Here is a 19,602-nt window from a genome sequence, read left to right on the forward strand (position 1 = left end):
TTTTCTATTCATTTATTATTGGACGTTAAATGATGTAGTACCATAGAGCGACGGTACATATACTGGTAGTTATTGAATATTAGTAAGTTGTCACTGTTACCAAAGTCAGTATTGCAGTTTCACAATTCTATTCAACTTTATGTCCTATGTGAAGTTCATATCACGTTGTGCATTAAATGGATTTCGGGATGTAGTGAATATACCAATAAATTTCATTTTAAGTATACAGGCCTATGGCCACGTTATTGGGCAACTCATTCTAAGTTAATATGGGGGAACCGGTTCCGGGATGCTCTTCATTTAAGTGTGTTGATGGCCATCGTACAGTACTGATTCGTGCAGGGGATGAATTGCTGTTTAAAGCTTAATTTAATGCGCCATCGCAGTGACACCGTCGTCCTACGGGGTATAAATTCGACATTCGGTCGCAGTTGTACTCAACCGCCACAAGATGGCAGTAAGCAACTCGTTTTGACTACTGGCCCATGTGGTTGAGGGTAGAAGTCACATGGATTTCACACTCATGTGCATGCATGTGTGTGCTGCTCTCTGTATGCAAATAGCTGTTTATTCATCAGGCGATGAATGGCTTGAAAATCACAAAAGAAAGAACATGTGTTATTCTTGGTATGTATAGGATAGGCCTACTGAGAATGGGCCACACTTGAATGTAGCGACCTGGCATGATGACTGCCCAGAAATATAGATAATAGCCTATATAGCATATTTACCATTCATTCTCTGTGATTGATAGGCTACGCAGTTGTACAAAAATGTTAGACAAATTGGTTTAACAATGAGCTTCCCATGTGAATAATTTTTCACTAATCCCCCGTGTCCTTGGTGTAATTTCACCCACCCCCTAATTTAGTATTATTCAAGAAGGCAGTTCATTTAACACTTTTAGTCGGTCCAGGCTGCAGGCATCTGATCTGTCATTCATGCAGGCCCAGGGGGGGAAAAGCCTGAAGAAGCTGGGGACTATTGACTCAGAAGTCCAAGGAGAGATCATAATTGTAGCCTACAATTGAAATTGTATTGTATTGTCTTGTCTTCCCATGGAATTTATCTTGAAGTTCGTGTCGCGTGAATAGCAAGTCCGGGGGCCCGCAGGGGTCCCCGAGCTAGGAGGGGGTCCCCCACTCCCCAGTGTGCAGCATCAAAATCAGTTTAACCACTTGAATCATATAGGTGCATATATATCGTGTAAGTTATAGCCTACTTTAGCTATTCGAAAATAGCTGATCTACAAGCTCACAGCGCATCTTCCCATGGAATTTATCTTGAGGTTCGTGTCGCGTGAATAGCAAGCAGAAACTAATATAGGCCTACACCACAAGATACAGGACATTGAGGACAATTGAACAGATCTTCTGAATTATGCTTAATTTTATTTTCAGCAAGACTAGTGATGACACATAAACCAAGGTTTGAGCCCTGAGAAAGGGTTTTATATTATTCAAACGTAAAAGGTCAGAACTCTGGTATAAATTACAGAATTCTATTCGAGAGTGATATACATCCACCATTTTCCACGTGACAAAACATAATCATCTCAGTTAGGCTATTTTCTGTCAGGACATAACAACTGTAGGTCCTATTCGAAAAAATACACAGCTGTGCTGTGGGCCTAATGAATTTATACTTTATAGTCTAAGAACATTCGACACCATGCTTTCCCCCAATTAAATCAATCAGCAGCATGGCCATCTGGCTTCAAACACTTGTGGGGCCGCTACTGCTGTCCTTATAATAACCGTCTCTCAATACCATTCGCTGTACATTAGCACTGCAGTCGCCTGGGCTGCAGCCAAATCATTCAGTGGTCCCTCTGAGTCTGTACAAACTATAACATAAACAAGCCTATATTTATTTTCTAAAAACTTAATTGGCGGTAGCGCATGCTGACTTTATCCTGTTTATTCATAGAATATTCCAACTGAAAACATCCTTGTTTTGTTTTCTAACTCTTTCCACAAGATTAATGTTGATCTCATTTGCATGTTCCTGTTCCACGACCTCATGTGGCCCGCGCCCGTGCGTTTCGCACGAGCCGCCTCTGGGAATCCGTGTACACTGTACAGTCTGTGTACTGTACAGTCGAGTGGTATAGCCTTTGACTGCGTGCGTGGGTGTATATGTTAGTGCATGTGTACATACAGTACAGAGAGGGGATGGTGTCCCGATCAGACTCCACACCACACACACTAGACGCATCTCTCTCGCGCTTTTGTGTTTCGAACGGCTCTCACGCGGCAGTGGCATGGGGTGGATCTGCGGGGGGCGGGGCCGCTGACCTACTTCTGCCCAATGGGCGCTCGCGGTGGGCGGAGCCGCGCAGGCCGCAGCCAATGGGAGCGGGGAGCGGGCCAAAAGCAGACGGCCTTCGTCCCCGCGTGCCTGGAACATGTGCGGGGCTGGGAGAACAGGGCTATTTTGCCGAGGCCGAGTGAGCTGAGTGTGCCCCGGGAAGCAACGTGCTGCTGGTGTATTCCTCTCGCCTGAACAGCGCAGGCACACACCGCTCACGTTTTCTCTGGATTACTGAAGCATAGTGACAAAACTACGTTCCTTCCTTCCGTCAGCCGCTTGATAATTAGGCCACACTGGCTACTATTGGGGTGGGGGGGAAATACCTAAAATGTATGAACTAATTATGCATGCATATTAATGCATATTTAGTAGCCTAATACTAATTTGTGCATATTAAACAATAATATGCAGGCGAACAGTTATATGGGGCGTACAAACAAACAAACAAACCGCTGAATGGTATAAATAAGCAAAGGCAATTGCATTATTAGTTCCTCGCTTTATAACCGAAATTAGGTCGAGGTCGTGTTTTGGTTGTGACTGGGCGGCAGCCTGAGGGCAAGCCCCGGCCCGGCATGGCATGCCATGCAGGGATAAGGGAGGCAGGACTTGGAGTTGGAGGAGCACACACTGTCCACACAAACAAACCCTTCCTCGAGGAGTGGCACGAGGAGGTTAATAGGTAGGTGTGTGCATCATCAATATTGAGCAGCAGGGCATCTCAACGTGCGGTCCGGGGGCCCGCAGGGGTCCCCGAGCTAGGAGGGGGTCCCCCACTCCCCAGTGTGCAGCATCAAAATCAGTTTAACCACTTGAATCATATAGGTGCATATATATCGTGTAAGTTATAGCCTACTTTAGCTATTCGAAAATAGCTGATCTACAAGCTCACAGCGCATTGCGATGTGACTTGGCGTGAGCTTGTACATCTGTTATTTTCAACAAAATAAAATTTCTCTGATGTGATGCCCTTTGTCAGTGGGCCAGTGGCACAAAATATTTTCAGATAGGGGTCAAACGCGGCCAATAAATAACCTTATTTGGATGAATATGAATATGTTTGATCACACTGGTTTATCATGAAGTTATACTTATATAGGCGTGTGTGTGTGATGTATATGTATGTCTGCCTCATCAATATTGAGGAGCGCGCGGTGTTCGGTGCACGCCTCGACACCACCCACCCCAGTTCTGTTCCAGCCTGCGAGATGTGACGACGTCACGTGAACTGCCCGTGTTCGTTCCAGCTGAGCGAGGACAGCCGTCGCGCGGACCGAACACTCCCCCCCCCCCCCACCCCACACACACACACGCCCACACATCCCAGAGTTGCCATGTCCGCTTATTATAAGCGATATTGGGCTTGTTTTCGTGTAAATATTGGTAGTTGCGAGTTTGATTGATTGATTGAAGAATTTATTAACAGTTTGGTGAATTACAGTACATTTCAAGCACAGCTCAATACAAACTGACTGACTATTAACCGTGGACGACACCATAATCCATAAAGCATTACTTTGCATTACTTGCAAAGCATTACTTTGCATTTATTTTTGTTGTTTGTTTCTAAAGTGTAGTTATTAGCTTATTTAGGCTTGTTTCCTAATGTTGTTTAAACCAGTGATTCCCCCAAACATTTCCATGTCAAGTCAAGCCAAGGACCCCCATGTATTTGTCCACACGGACCCCCATCTGAAAAATGTTTTGTGCCATGGTGGACCCCCAATCCTCCATACCAGATTTGTGTTTTATTATTATTGTTTAATATAGCCAGAATAAGATAAGATTTCTGTGGAAATAAATAGTTATTTTCAAATAGCGGAGGATTTTATTTATTTATTTTTCTTTTCTTTTTTTTTAAACGCTCATCTGTAGAGTATCTTCTTTTGGGCTTGTTTTCATAGAACTGCATGGTCGCTTATTTCAGTCGCAAAATCTGGCAACATAGACCCGAGCCCGTGCCCGTGACTGTACGCAAGAGAGAGAGCAGAAAAGTACAGTCAGAGAGACAGAGAAAGAGAGAGAGAGAGAGAAAGAGAGAGAGAGAGAGAGAGAAAGCTGCCTCCCCCCTCCGCCTCTTCCTAAAGAACCACAGGACAGAAGGGAGAAAGCAAATCAACTTGTCATCTGACCAGTCCGACTCAAGAGAGACGCAGCCTTTTCTTTTTCCTCGCTCACTGCGTTTTTGTTTGCGTTCTTGTTGTTGTTGCTGCTGGCTTCTAGCCTTCCTCTTCTTGCACGTTTAACAGTTTTTTTCCTCATTCGTAGGAGGACGTTGCATTCCTCGCTTTTTTTTGTGCAAGTATTTTTTTCCTCCTTTCGTGCGCCGTATTGAATGGTTGACAGACCTTGGATGTTGATATATAACTTTGGAGACATTGCAATTTGCAACTGAGCTCCAGCAGCGAAGGAGTTTCTGTTATTATTATTATTAATATTTTATTATCACTAATATTATTTAAGACAGTGTCCCTGGGCAGATTGTCTGACTTTTGGCACGCTGGTTCGCCGAAGATAAACGTCTTGTTCCATTCAAAAGGGAAAGGAATTAACATTCTGCACGCCCTAACTTCAGTGGAATACTTTCTTTGAAATGACTTCTGCGTGGCACCGATCAAACTAAACTGTCTACAAGTTCAAAGGTAAAAGTTGCTCATTATCCTGCTTAATGTTATACCTTAATTTTCTATAAATCTACATTATTATCCGTTTGCTTTGTTTATTCTGTTTGTCAGTTACAACAGCAGGCTGCATAGAATACCAACTGCACAGGCAGCTTCTCTCTTTCTCTTTACACACACACACACACACACACACACACACACACACACACACACACACACACACACATTCCCCATTCTGCTCTCTTCGCTCTGTCCATTGCTTTTCACTCATTCAACATAACTTTGTGTTTTTGATATAGGGTTCTTGGGCCAGTTTGTGTTGACCCCTCGGCCCACCTCCCCTACTCCTTGGAGCAGAGTCTACTGACCTCCCCCCCGGCCCCAAAGGCCCCGACCACCCTGCCCTCTTCCACCTCCATCCGGTCCAGGATGTCCAGGCAGCTCTCTCAGCTTCTGACCCCCGACCTCCCGTCAGGGGCCAGCCCCCAGTTTGGGGGGACGTGCACCCAGCCCGGCTCGGTCACCTCCATGACGGGTCTCAAATCACTCCTGCAGCACCCGATGAAGGGAGACCACCAGCGGTTGAAAACCTCCGGCGATGTGAAAGGTGAGAATTGACACCTTTACCTTTTAAACGATGACAACCTTAGATGTCAGCTCAGAGGTGACACTAGGTGAAAATTGTCAAACACATAAAAAAATTTAATAATCTTGATTCTCAGATATACAAGCTCAGATGTACTCAGCATATACATCTGCTATTTTAGCTATTTTAATTTTTTTAACAACATGGCTTAATGCTGCAACAATGTCCCGGGATACAAAATCGAGTGACACATTTTAGACTGTTGAGCTATAACGGAAAGTCTGTGATAAATTATGTTTTAACCTTCATGCAATACCACTTGTCAACCAGTAGTGGTCCTACCCGACCACCAGGCAGTAACATTTCTCAATAGAACTGCAACAACCGCCACAGTTGTGTTAAATATATTGTAATAACATACTCTTATCATACACAACAAAAGTTAATTTGGATAGTTTTGACAGCTGCTGTCTTCATCGTAAAGGGAAGGCAGGTGCAGTGTTTTTAATCTGACACATCCTGTCATGTCACGTTGTTGGGACTCTTCTGAATTGACAGCACTGTATGTACAATGTAAAGCTATACATTCTGTATAGCTTGTCTGTCTCCCTCTCCAGTCAGAGAGAGGTAATTGCAACAAGGTCCAATCCAGAGCATCATCCGCTTCAAATAACTTTATTGACATTGTCAGCCTCAGCCAGTAGGTGTCCTACTATACCCGAACACCAGGGTATACGTTTCTCAATGCAAGAGCAGGGCCGGAGACCACCTCCAATCACCGCAGATGGGCTATAGTAACATTGTATTAACACTGTAGCATTCAGATTAGTTAAAATCGTTCATTCATTACAATAACTCCCGGATTGTAGTTTTACGTTTACGCTGGATGTGTATTATGTTTACTGTTATGCTTTGTCATCCTATATGTTATTATGATGACAACATAGAACATTCCATTTTAAATCTCGCAGAGCCATGTCCCCATCACCGATATCCTCCTGAGCATTAGCGTTTTGGTTGTTGACTCCGCCATGAACCCTACTCCGCTGACTCATATTCATCTGGATTATATTCCTACAGTTGAAATTCCAATCCAGATTAGAGTGATGCAGTGAATTCGTGCTGTGTTTGTTCCTAACTTCTACCACGGAGACATTGACTCCAAGCCCTATTTTATACTTTGTTGAACAAAGGTGTTTTGCGTGAAAATAGCTCTCCTGTGAACTTGCGGATCGGCTATATTTGAACATATTGGAAACATTTTCGCCCTATAACGACATTCCCAAAATAGGGATAAACTGAAATAAGGTTGGTTTTATATAATATAATATAATATAATATAATATAATATAATATAATATAATATAATATAATATAATATAATATAATATAATATAATATAATATAATTTGACATTCCAATATCTTGTTTATATGATATAACAACAAATGTATGTCAGCTCCTGCCTAACACTGCTGCAAAACAACAGCTACCATCTGCTCCTATCTGTGCGTGTGCACGTGCACACACTCCTATGTGTTTGTGCATGAGAGGAAGGGAGGAGAAAGAAAAAAAGAGCTCACAGCAGAGTTTATGATTGAATATGATATCCAATTTATTTAGTCACTTGGCAATTTGAATTTGAGGAGCTGCTACGGGTGATAACAAGTAGTGTTAAGACTACATGTTATTGTCCACTGTCAACATTGGCCACTAGTTTACATAAACCTCCACAATTCTTCCCAAAAGTGTTTATTTTTTGGAGGTATAGCATGCACACCGCACTACCAGACTTGAATGGTACATTCTGTCTGCTTCTACGGTGTCACCCTTAACTGTGGAGCTAGATTTGGGAAACTCAAACTTTGTTGTTACGTTTCTACACTGCTAGGTGTTGTTGGCCGTCAGAGGCCAACTCTTAACACCTCCTTCATCTCCTTCACCTTCCTCTTTCTCCGTCCGCCAGACAAAGACGATGACGACTCCATGAGGAGCAGCGGCAACAACAACGGGCCTGGCTTCAACCAGTTCCTGGGGCCCCTGCTGTGGGACCGCAGCCTGCCGGCGGACGGCGGCCTGTTCCAGCTGCAGTACATGGACTTAGAGGAGTTCCTCACCGACAACGGCATGGGCAACCAAAACGGCCACCAAAACGCCGTCCAGCACCAAAACAGCTCCAGCACGGCCCAGATCCCCTCGCAGAGCACGCAGTCGGCCATGCCCAACCAGAGCTCCCAGTGCCCGCCGTCGTCCCCTCCGTCGTGCTCTTCGCCGTCGTCGTCCTCCGGTTCCTCCTCGCCGCACTCGCTCATTGGTTTGGAGGTGGCACAGCCGCCCCAGAGCATGCTGGGAGGAGCCATTGACTGTCTGCATGGCGGTGAGTTTTCCCCACTTACCTCAGTCCGTCCCCCCCCCCCCCCCCAACTTCGGTCAGCCCTTGGCGCTATCGAAGTGTCCTTGAGGGAAACACTGAGGCCTTTAGCTGCTCACGTGACCGCCAACTGCAGAAATAAATAAAACAAATCTCTCCCACACTGAAGTTAACTGGGCAGAGGGACAGGAGAGTCCTAGAACTGGAAGGCTTGGGTTACTAGTGGCACGCATGCTCTTTAGCTCACCATGGTCATTTCCGGAAACCAAGCCGGAAAGAAAAGTTAATGTAAATCTGCTATTCACCTATTTTCGCTGAACGTTTGCATATTTTTGCCCAGAATAGGAACGCTAGGTGATCTGTTGTTCTTTGAATGCCACCCAACCCCCAAAACAAACAAACAAACGCACGCGCACGACACACACGTTCCCTATAGGTTAGTGATTCAGCACTCTCACATTCGCCTTTGGGTTCATGCTAAAACGCCGTAGTGACCAAGCACTTTTCTGTCCTGCAGAGAGTAGACAAAGTCATGCAGCCCCTGAACATAAAGTCAACACGACAAGTCAGAGAGCATGCAGGAACAGAATGGTTAACAATGACTGGAATTCACTTTTTGAAGTAGCAAGAGTGCGAACTTAAAAGATCAACTTTTCTCAGGGGGGCTGTATGGCTGGTAGGGAGAGGGGTGGAGGACTGAACCAATGAAGCTGCAAAAAAACAATGAAAGAGCCAAAGAAGGAGAGGGGTGGGGTAAATTATAGCAAACAGCGAGAGAGTCGTGCAGAATAGAGTTTTTAGCTTTTTGAGTCAACCTCAAACCTTCAACAAAGAAGTTAGTTTTTTTGTGTTTTCTCGTGCAATCTATTGACGACAACAAAGCAAAACGTTCATGCCGTGCCAGCTGTCGGTGTGCAGTCAGGTCCAACAGTTCAAAAGCAAGAGGGGAAGAGGAGTGTGTCTGAGTGTTTTGTGATTGCGTGTCTTTAAATCTCTCTCCCCACCTCACACGCTACGGACATGTGCACGCGTCGCTACACGTGCAGAGGCTGAGTACTAGAGAGAGGGGGAACTATAGGCGGAGCCAGCAGGGATGTGGTGGGAGGGACCAAGAGAGAAGGAGGGAGGGAGGGAAAGAGGAAGAGAGTGGCTGTGCTGTTGTTGGTACTGGAGTTAAAATGGAATGTCCAACTGGCCTATGGTGAGATCCCGTACATTGATATAGATAAAAGAATGAGATATGCAATATCAACACCGGCCGGCTTGCTCTGCCATAAAGCCCTTACATCAAAGTTAAGATTTTAAAGGATATATTTAGGCAGTCATGCTTTTATTGCATGACAAAGGTTGAATACTACACATTTGGATGATAATGCTTTCATATTAAAGTTAATGTGTACATGTGTGTACACGTTTATTTGTAATTTCATTGTATAACAGGCTTATCAGTTGTAAAGTGGACATAGGCGTTTAGGAGATGTGAAAAGCCTCTGGCAATAAGGAATTCACAGTCCTGGAGCAGACAACATTGTATCTTTCAGTGTCAATTGCGTTTGGGCATTGTAGTTTGTGCTATCTAGCATTAGAATATCAATGAGTTCTGTTTTCTTAAACCGTTATTTAGCCAGCTGGTCCCACTGAGATGAAACATCTTGACTTTATTTCACCACTTAAGCTCTATAAACCTCATCATACGGTGAATAGAAAAATAGCCAATCTTCAGTTGCATTGTGAGCTTGCAGATCGCATAGATTGCTGCACGACACTGGCATATGACAGAGTAAATGAAGCATATAGGACTAGGCAATTTTGGAGAACTTTTGCCTATAATGACCTGCCCAAAATAGTGAAGTCAGGGTTAAGGTGGTTAATGTCATGACAGCCCCCCCCCCCCCCCCCTCCCATGCTTCTCTCAGCTTTCTTACCATATTCAGCCACCACAACGTATTCCCTGTTGACAAGTCTGTTGATCCTGTTTTCCATATGCGTCTATGTATGCGTCTGTATTCCAGTCCAACAGGAGTAGAGCGCCAAGCTGTAAGTGGTACGACCCTTATAGGGTATATAGGGTGGGGCGTTGTAGCATGTATACTGGCCCCACTTCACCACTTTCACCTTGACTTAGTAGCTCTATTTTTAGGCAGCATGTTATTCGAATGCGAAAATGTTCAAAACAAATTTAAAACATCGATCTATCGTTCCATCCGTCGAATGGCGATCTACAAGTTGTGTGCTTGTCTTAATGGCGTTATGGCAAAGTATACTTGTATAGACCATAAGTGGTTAAACCTACTGAGACTTATGGAATTATGGTAACACAGTGCTGGCTTTCAATGAGGGCTGCATATTCGATTCGATTCGATTAATATATTGATACATTTTTCAATGATTTGATTTAGCAATACTTTTAATTTAAATAAAACAATATGGTCCGCCCGCACACTTTGAACAAGTGGGACCATATCATTGTATTTATGTTGATCTTCTGATTTGCGCTGCATCTGGAGACTGAAGTGGATAAAACCCATAACATTACTGTAAAGATGAGCTAGTTAATTAAGCACAACGTTCATCGCATGATATCTAAACAACCCACACAGACATCTTGCAATTCCTTCATATGTTCACCCGGCCCGGCACATGACTTTTCATTTTATAATATGGAACACAAACACACAAACAAGTCACATTTTGGTAGTAAAGTTTTAAATAGCACATGTATACAGTACACACAAACAAAATATACTGTATTGGAGGTTGTACATGATATACCTCCTACCTACTAAATTGAATTATGCTGATTAATCATTGAACCCTATATACCCCCCCCCCCATCTTGCACTGGAAACCCGCCACAGTAGGAAGCAGGTAGATAGTGGCAGCTGCGAGGGAGGGTATGTCGAGGTGTTTCACCACATCTGTCAGCCTGTGCAGCAGAGCAGAGCACAGTGTCACGAAGGGGAATTTGACAATATGAATTATCCACATGAACCCAGGTCTACTATGGTTTAAGTCATAAAACAAAAGTACAGAGAGAAGCGTACCTTTGACAACAACACATATCGACTGATTGCGTTGAGTGTGTCTCGAATGGAACCCTCGCGCAGGGCAGGCCCATGTGAAAAACATTACACAATGCAAACTTTAAAGAACTGGTTTTCCCGGGGAGGGGTTTTGTACCTCTTACATAACATATTTCCCCTCATAGATTTCTCCAGAGGCTTTTCAGTTTCAGGATACTGTATATGAGGTGGCCTACTAGTTTATGACATGTTGATACCCAAAGCGTATATTATGTATTGACAGATGCAAGAGGGTGTGTGACAGTCGGCTCGTATGTCAGCATACCAGGAAATATTTTTGATATTATGTTATTGTTTTGGGTCTTTATTCCCTATCGTGCAAAGTAAACCCTCCCAGTTCCCAGCACACCTTGGAGACAGGGTATAATATGTCGAAACACGAAAACAGACTTCCTTGCCAAAAATAAATTGTCATTGTCAGACGTAATTCATCATTCAGTATCTCTCAAAGTAAATGGACACGGCAGTAAACTGGGTTTTAGTTTTATGTCAAATATGTTTTTGCCAAGTTACCTGCTATATTTTTATCATAAAAAGTATATATTTCTCATTAGATTAGTGTTACAAATCACAAATTTCTCCAAGTTGCTAACTATCTTAACATATGCTGGGCTACAGCAACCTCTATTATATCTTCAGAGTGTATTCCTACATTTTAGTGAAACATAGTCCCCTCAGACACACTGTACTACCATGGAGTGTAAGGTTGGAAAATGGCCTGCCTCTTCAGAGGATCAGGAATAGCCTTTGTATTTGTGCAGACAGAGCGTAGCTCTCTGCTGTCATCTGGTGGCTAGGATGCAGTACTTCAGCAGTTTTTCAGCATACTGTCTTGTCCACTGTCTATCTGGTGTGCATTGATAGAGAGCAGGTCCAGTGTCTTGCTCAAGGGCACTTGAACAGTGCTAAAGTGATTGTTCCATTGAAGACTGACATATTGACCATTATTCAGTCTACCACAAATGCTAAGCATCAAACCCTCCATTTTTTGACATTCCTCAAACACTCAATACAACACATCTCAAAGTATTGTTTTCTCCGTCTTCTCTGCACCTCCAGGGAGCCAAGGGAGCAGTTTGAACGACTCGTGCAATTCGCCGTCCCCCTCCTCCTCCTCCTCTTCGTCCTGTCCGCCAATGATGACGCCAGCGGGCGACAGCGGGTCTGACGAGGGCATGTTCGAGATGGACCCCACAGACATGGCCCTGTCCAGCATCCCTGGCCAGGACAACTTCGACCCCAGGAGGCACCGCTTCAGCGACGACGAGCTCAAACCGCAGCCCATGATCAAGAAGGCCCGCAAGATGCTGGTGCCGGAGGATTTGAAGGTACTTATACATGTAAATACATTTTCTTTCACTTCTGCCCTACACTTAGCAGTTGATCTTTGTTTCTACATTAAATGTTTTTAATTGTTAAATGGTGATAGTATCACACATGAATATGTCAGACAGTCTACATTTAATTCAGTCGGACCAGAAGCAGAAACATGTCACCACTGGCCAGAAAAATAATGAATTACCAGGTAGAGTGAGAGAGGTTAACTCCATTTTGATGAGTGCCATTAACAAGATGCTGATATAATCCGTTTAGCTAAACTTTAGTTTCCCCTTATTCGGCAAAACGACCGACGCGTTAAAGTGATGTGATGACCACGGACTAATGAAATGATAGAGCCGGGGAGGAGGATGTAATTTGTTCAGATGAGACGGGGTGGGCTAAAAGCCCCCCCAGGGCCGTAAGGAGAACAATGTCACCTCTAAAAGTACCGTAGCAGACTACCAGAGGTGGAAAGTAACCAAGTACTGTAATCCTAAGTACAAACTTGAGGTACTTGATACTTTATACGTTTCCTCCACTACATCTCAGGGCGGGAATCGCGGAAAAATACACGCTGACTTCAGCGTATCGGTGTGACACCTGCACCTTTCATGCATTTATTTCCCCCTTCCTAATAATTGCTCCTCCTTTCACTCTTGAGCGTTTCCTCTAAGGCCTATTATGAATATGACGGCTCACATGTCACCCGTCTCCTCGCTCAAAGATAGCAATCTGTCCGCCCTCTACCTTTATGCTCCTGTCATTGTTTTTTATCGAGGAAGTCGACTTACAGTAAACAGATTACAAAGCACCGCCAATTCTTCTGCCAACAAATAGACGCTCTTATCTAGATTTACATTAAGCAAGGTAAACGCATACAGAAAATGCATAGAGACAGTGACAATGAACCTAGCCTGTTTAATATCGTGTAATAGAGCTGTATATATCAAAAGATTTACTCTGCCATGTCCCTTCTTCTCTCTCTCTGGATCAGGACGACAAGTATTGGTCGCGGCGGTGTAAAAACAACGAGGCGGCCAAGCGGTCGCGGGACGCCCGGCGCCTCAAGGAGAACCAGATCTCGGTGCGCGCCGCCTACCTGGAGCGGGAGAACCAGGCGCTGCGGCAGGAGGTGGCCGAGATGAGGAAGGAGCTCAGCTGCTGCCGCAACATCCTCAGCAAATACGAGAACCGCCTCGCCGACCAGTGATGGAAAGGGACGAGGAAAAGCGCTTTGAAAAACAAAAAAAAGCTGGATTCTCGTTTTTGTTTTGAACTCTTAAAAAAAAGGACACTTGTTTCTTAGAGTGCCGGACAGTAGGATGGGGCAACTCTGGTGGGCGGCTATAATGTTTATGATGATGATGTGACGATGATGATGATGATGATGAATGTATTGGGAGATATATAGGGTGGTATGTGTGTGTGTGTGTGTGTATATATATATAATATATATATATATATACTGTATATATATATACATACACACATATACAGTATACAGTATATATATATATATATATCTCAAAGCTCAGGTGTCTTGTTTTTTCGTAGTTTCGAGCGGTCCCTAAAATGTTCGACTGGACCGGGACGAGTGATAATCAGGATAGGCTGAGAAGGCGTGATGACTTTTAAAGGGTTTTGCTATCGGAGAATTGTATATTTTTATAATATTGAAGTGAAAACAAAAATTTAATAGAGAGAGAACAAATTTGGAGATTAATTTTTGTATATTTTCTATATGAGAGAGAGAGAGATAGGAGAGAGAGATGGAATGACGCTAAGATTTCTTTACAACATAGATGAGTCAGGTGGCGGAAATCCAGTTGGAGTCAAAGACATTAGAATAGCTTTACAGGACGCAGGATCAGGGACTTGGGCTGGGAGAAAAAGGTTTCAATTGTAAAATATATAGAGAGCAAAAATTATCTCAAAATTGTATAGTTCGACATTTCTTTTTTTTTGTGGATTTTACTCTAGCACTTACATTTTTATTGGTTCTTGGTTTCTGTCACTGGGGAAACAGGCATGCCGAGACAGAGAGAGAGAGAGAGAGAGAGAGAGAGAGAGAATATAAGGGTGTGAGAAATGGGCAGACAGTGTTGACCATTTCCAGTATTTTGTTCTGTAAAAAGATCCTACTTCACATTCCCACGTGAGGAGAACAAACTCACTATATTTGATTCACTTAAATCTCAGACCCACCGTTTATCATGAGATAAACGCCACAAGAGAATCTGTCCAGGATTTGTTGGATTTTATGAGATGGTTACTTACATCGCTCTCTCTCTCTCTGCCTCTCACTGGGTTCCTACCGGGTTATTCTACTCCACCCCTGTTGTATAATATCCTACTATAGCTGGCGAGCCGTGTTTGTGACTCCCCAGGTAACAGGCCCTCTTGACCTACTACGTTTCATTGTCTTCTGTATTCGTCTGTAGCTTTCAAACAATACCTTACCTTACCTGACATGACTCAAAGCTCATTCAGATTTTCAGTAAGCAACAATGTACAAAAGGAGGAAATAGAAAAGTCCATTAACTCCCCATGGGGGTGACGGGACGGGTGGGGGAGTCGCGCGTTGAATGAGTGTGTGGATGCCTATTTGTATATGAATTTCAGGAGATGGGCTTCACTGCTCCCATTGATCGGAATGTGCGTGTTAATTTCTCAGATTTCTGGGACGAATAAAAAGCCAAAATTTCTGATTGTCGGTTTGCCGCAGAGCTTGTTGATACTTTTCCGTTTTCTTCTGTCAGTACTGCGGCCCTAACTGTTTACTGTCTGTCTGAGTTTGTCCGTGTGCCCCTCAGAATCTCCACAATGACATGGTACACTACTTGTTATTTTCCCAGAGGGCGGCAATGACCTGGCCAATCCAGTGACAGAGTGCTTTTTGTTTTTTTTAAATCCCCTTAATGACCACGTTGAATAGCTACCATTAACTACTATTATTATTATTATTATTAATGTTCTGATTATGATGATTGTTATCCCTCTTATTATCGCTGTTCTGTACTATTGAATGATTTTCTTCATTTGGATGGACATCATGGATCTGTTTTGCATCGTGAAACACCTTCTCGATCTCGAGATTGTTCCTCAGAGAGACTCACATCGCTGAGAGACCCCTGGAACTGAAATCTGAACATCCATGACGCGCTGAATGCGTTCCCGGCACGTCAATGCCTCCACACGTTGGACCTCGGTGCTCCTATGGACTCTGTATACACACCAAACTATAAGCTCATGTTCCGCTCAAAAGACACCTTTCTTGGCCTCTACGTTGACCACAGATTCTCATTCAGACTTTTCCGATACCTTTCACAAGAAGGTCATACAGACTTGATTTACCTGTCATTACAAACCTATTTCTTTTGTTTTTTTACCGTTCTCTGTTGTGCATGGGATTTGTGCGCACACTGTTCTTCAGTAGTTCCCTGTTGGGTTTATTCTAACCCCCATTTTCACCCATGGATCAGTGAACTTTTGGGGCCGTCTCTCCCCCGAGCAGGTCGTTCAATACCTAATCTCCCCTCACAAGATGTGGTTGGTTGGTGGTGACTCTTTTATTAGTGGCTCTAATTGAACTTCTTCTATCCTGCTGCGTCAGTAGTGTGTCCATGGTGCCCGGCCTGCTTCGTGCTGGTGATTGTGGATGTTATAATGGAGATCTTTCCCTGAAAAAATAAAAATAAAAAGATCGCTCTTTATTCACTGCTTACTTGTTTTCTTCTGAAATGTTTGTTGTTTAAATAGCTTTCAGTGCAGCCTAATGGAATCAGAATGCCATCATTTCCAGTTCATACTTGGGCGGGCTCATAATAATAATAATAATAATAATATTAGTATTATTATTTATAGGCCTATAGCACCTTTCTAGACAAGGTCACAAAGTGCTGCACAGCAAATCTACACAGTAAAAAAAAAGCAAGGGAAGCAAAACATTATTAAAATGGATGCATAGATTATCTACAATACAACAAGATGTCTAACAAGGATGCAACATAAAAACAACAAAATCTAACAGACAACATTAATACAATAAAATTCAACAGACAAAATTGATGCAAAAGGTCAGTGCGACAGGAGGGGGAATGCTTTTCTACACAGATGTGTTTTTAGATGAGATTTGAAGGATGTAGTATCCGCTTGTCGGATGCTCTCGGGGGGCATTGCAATTTGTTGGGGCACGAACAGAGAAGGCTCATTTCCCTTGTTTATGAGGTGAAACTTCTCTGGAACCTTTAATAAAACAAAACAAAAAACACACTGTACTGGATAGAAGCTTTGTGACTTTATTGAATCTTTCTCTGAACTAAATAACTCTGAGACTGAGCCATGGAACATGGTGGGGTTTAATCATCCAGAAAATCACCCAAGTTCAATAAATGCACATTTAAAGTAGAAATATGCAAAATAAATAAATAAAAGGCCATATACGAGTACAAATCTCCAAGTCAGCTGATGGTAGTACTAGTAGTAATGGTACAGCATGCTATAGGCTACTGCATAAAGATGAGAGCACTCAGGCACTTAGGCAATTCAAAACACCTGCTGCTGATCAATTAACCCTGAGTAAAGTTCTCTGGCTCCACATGCAGCACGAGTCACAGAGCGAGAGTCACAGCAATGCTCATGTACACAGTTTAAATTAGGGAAGAATCATCTGCCTTCGAATGGTCAACGGACAGAGTTTTCCTTATTTTGTAGTATGGAGGATAGTAGGATTATGTTTTGGAGAGATGCAGAATGCAAGAAACTACCAGACTGTAGGTATAGCTTCATACATATTTGCACTGAACAAAAACGTGATTTTGTGACCAAGATATAAATAGAGAATTTCCCTCAGAAGCTACTCGTGTGGGTATAAGATTTACATTCTTAGTTATCGACCAAAATGCATCATGATTCATGAACAAATAGTCAAAGGGAACGTATTTCCATATTGTGGTCGGTCAGTGCAAAATGCAAATGTAGGCTATAGCAGGACCCCCAAATTGACACTAATTCTCCCGCGGACCCCCATTTGAAAAGACATGCCAGGGACCCCCATAAGAGAAGATTTTTACGGCTCTAGCAGTGATTCTCAACCAGTTTAATTTCAAGGACCTCCCCCAATTTATATTTTAAAATCAATGTTAATTTAACTAAACTGTTCATTTAAAGTGAGTAGTTCCAATCTATCATTTAGCTGGGTACCCCCTGGAACTCCCCCAAGGACCCATGGGGGTCCCCGGACCCCACTTTGGGAACCACTAGGCTATAGTAAACTGACTGAGTGCCATGTGTTGGGGCAGTGTAGTGTAGCAGAGATGTACAGAATAGGCTATTCATACAATTTCCAACTTACAAACAAAAACAGCACAAGACAACGTGGGGCAAATGTGGAGTAATTGTCCCATGGAGCCCCCTAGAGGTCAGCACTACGTCACGTGCTTACTCCTGGTAGCCTCAGAAACCCAGACGTTTAGGCACCCAGTAGTGAATGCCTATTTAGGCCAGTCAATCTAAGATTTGACCCAAAATAAATTGCAATAGTAATCTTTCAAGGTTTTTTATGATCCTTAGGGTCTATTAAAAATGCATTATTATATAGGCTACAATTTGGATCACAGTAAATTCAAGGGGTTGAACTTTGGGGTACCATTGAAAACCTATATAAGGCAAAAAATGTAATTATGCTTTAAGTAGCATGTGACAATGTTTCACATGCTACTTCATGATTCGGAATCAATTGCAAACATTTGTTTTACACGAAAAACACTCCTTGGGCTAAAAACAGCCATAGCCGTCTTCACAAAATAATGTGATGTCATCACATTTGGGCAAGTGGCTATGCTATGGCCGAAAACATTCAACACAATGTTGAAAAACATAGAAAACCCCTGATCTAGAGCTTGTAGATGAGCACATTTGCAGAGAAATGATCTGATCTACAAGCTCACAACGCGCTTATAGATCTGCTATTTGAATTTCTTGTTCTGGAAAAAACTTTCTTTGGCTTTAACGATATACCCAAAATATTGGTTGAAAGCGGGTAAAAAAGGGGGCACGGTGGCACAGTTGGTAGTGCTGTCGCCTCACAGCTAGAAGGTCCTGGCCCTGGGTTCGATTCCTGCTCGGGACACTGTGGGCGCTGGCGGCGTGTCTCCTCCTCCGCGTCATCAGTGCCCATACCCGAGGCGGGGTTGGCGAAAGGGCCCTTCTGTGTGGAGTTTGCATGTTCTCCCCGTGTCCCCTAGGGTAGGTAGGTACACAAAAAACATGCTGTAATCCTGGTCTCTAAATTGCCTCCCCCTGGCCAGCCGGGGCACCTGATGGAGGGGAAAGGAACTGGTTGGAATAACGTGTTCCTTCCACGCGCTACGTCCAACCAGGGAAACTCCCCCCTGTCAGGTGTAAAGGAGCAACTTGGACACTCAGGCATGAAGGAAGCATGAGTTCAAGTCCGTTGCTCTCCCCATGTCCCCCATATATGGGGACAAGGTTGGCGGAGGGTGTGTAGAGGCCAGGATCACATTAGATAATTGACACAGGGGTGAAAAATGGGTTACAAAATCGTGGGATAAATATTATATAAAAAAAAAGAAAGCGGGTAAAAGGTAAATTCTCTAACCTCTGGCCCATTTAGATTATAAACAATTAGCCAATTTCTTATGCAGGCTTTCTGTGACTCCTGAGATTGCATGTTTTGTCTGTGGCCTCACATCGCGCACATTCTTAGAATGGGCAAAACAGTCCAAAAATTCTTACACAAGGATGTAATGTCATTTTTGTTTGGTGTGTTTGTGAGTTCATGCCAAATGATTTTGACTGTTGTTCTTATTTTGAGTTTTTGACTACATTCACCCAGAACCATGCAGGCAACAATCCAAAGCAACAGGCAAGGCATTAGCACTTTCCAACAACAAGGCAATTTGATGTGCTTTATATAAAACATTAACCACTTAAACCTTACAGTATACTTTGTCTGTACTTTTTCTCTCTACACAATGTCTTCAATTAATAATATCTGATCTACAAACTCATAATGTGTCACAATGCGACGCTTTGCGTATCTTCTAGTTTTGCTGAATCATGCCTATGACATGACCAGAATAGGGATGCTATAGGCTTTCATATATAAGCAAGCATTGAGACATTTAAGGCCTATTTGTACTCCAGTTTTAGGAAACGGTGGTTAGTAAAAACAGAGAGATGTGTTTGGGGGGTGAGCAGTGAGTCACTTATCACCGTGGCGTGGCGTGACGTCATGTTGTAGTTTTTGGTGGTCATCTTATCACCTAAAACTATGAGTATGAT

General features: G+C 43.2%; 1 protein-coding gene across 2 annotated transcripts; it reads left to right on the top strand.

Moving 5' to 3' along the window:
* The first annotated feature begins 4,360 nt into the window (after positions 1 to 4,360).
* Positions 4,361 to 16,010, top strand: dbpb (D site albumin promoter binding protein b). Of its 2 annotated transcripts, none has more exons than XM_079504342.1 (5): positions 4,361 to 4,955; positions 5,237 to 5,544; positions 7,490 to 7,900; positions 12,037 to 12,317; positions 13,292 to 16,010. In XM_079504342.1, exons 2-5 carry the CDS (start codon positions 5,367 to 5,369, stop codon positions 13,505 to 13,507), a joined length of 1,086 nt encoding a protein of 361 aa, XP_079360468.1. In that variant the 5' UTR covers positions 4,361 to 4,955; positions 5,237 to 5,366; the 3' UTR covers positions 13,508 to 16,010. The 2 variants fall into 2 exon arrangements, with proteins under 2 accessions (XP_079360468.1, XP_079360469.1); XM_079504343.1 differs by having other exon boundaries at positions 12,037 to 12,305.
* Positions 16,011 to 19,602: the final 3,592 nt, after the last annotated feature.

This window comes from Electrona antarctica (assembly GCF_951216825.1).
Source record: "Electrona antarctica genome assembly, chromosome: 6".
Lineage (NCBI taxonomy): Eukaryota > Metazoa > Chordata > Actinopteri > Myctophiformes > Myctophidae > Electrona > Electrona antarctica.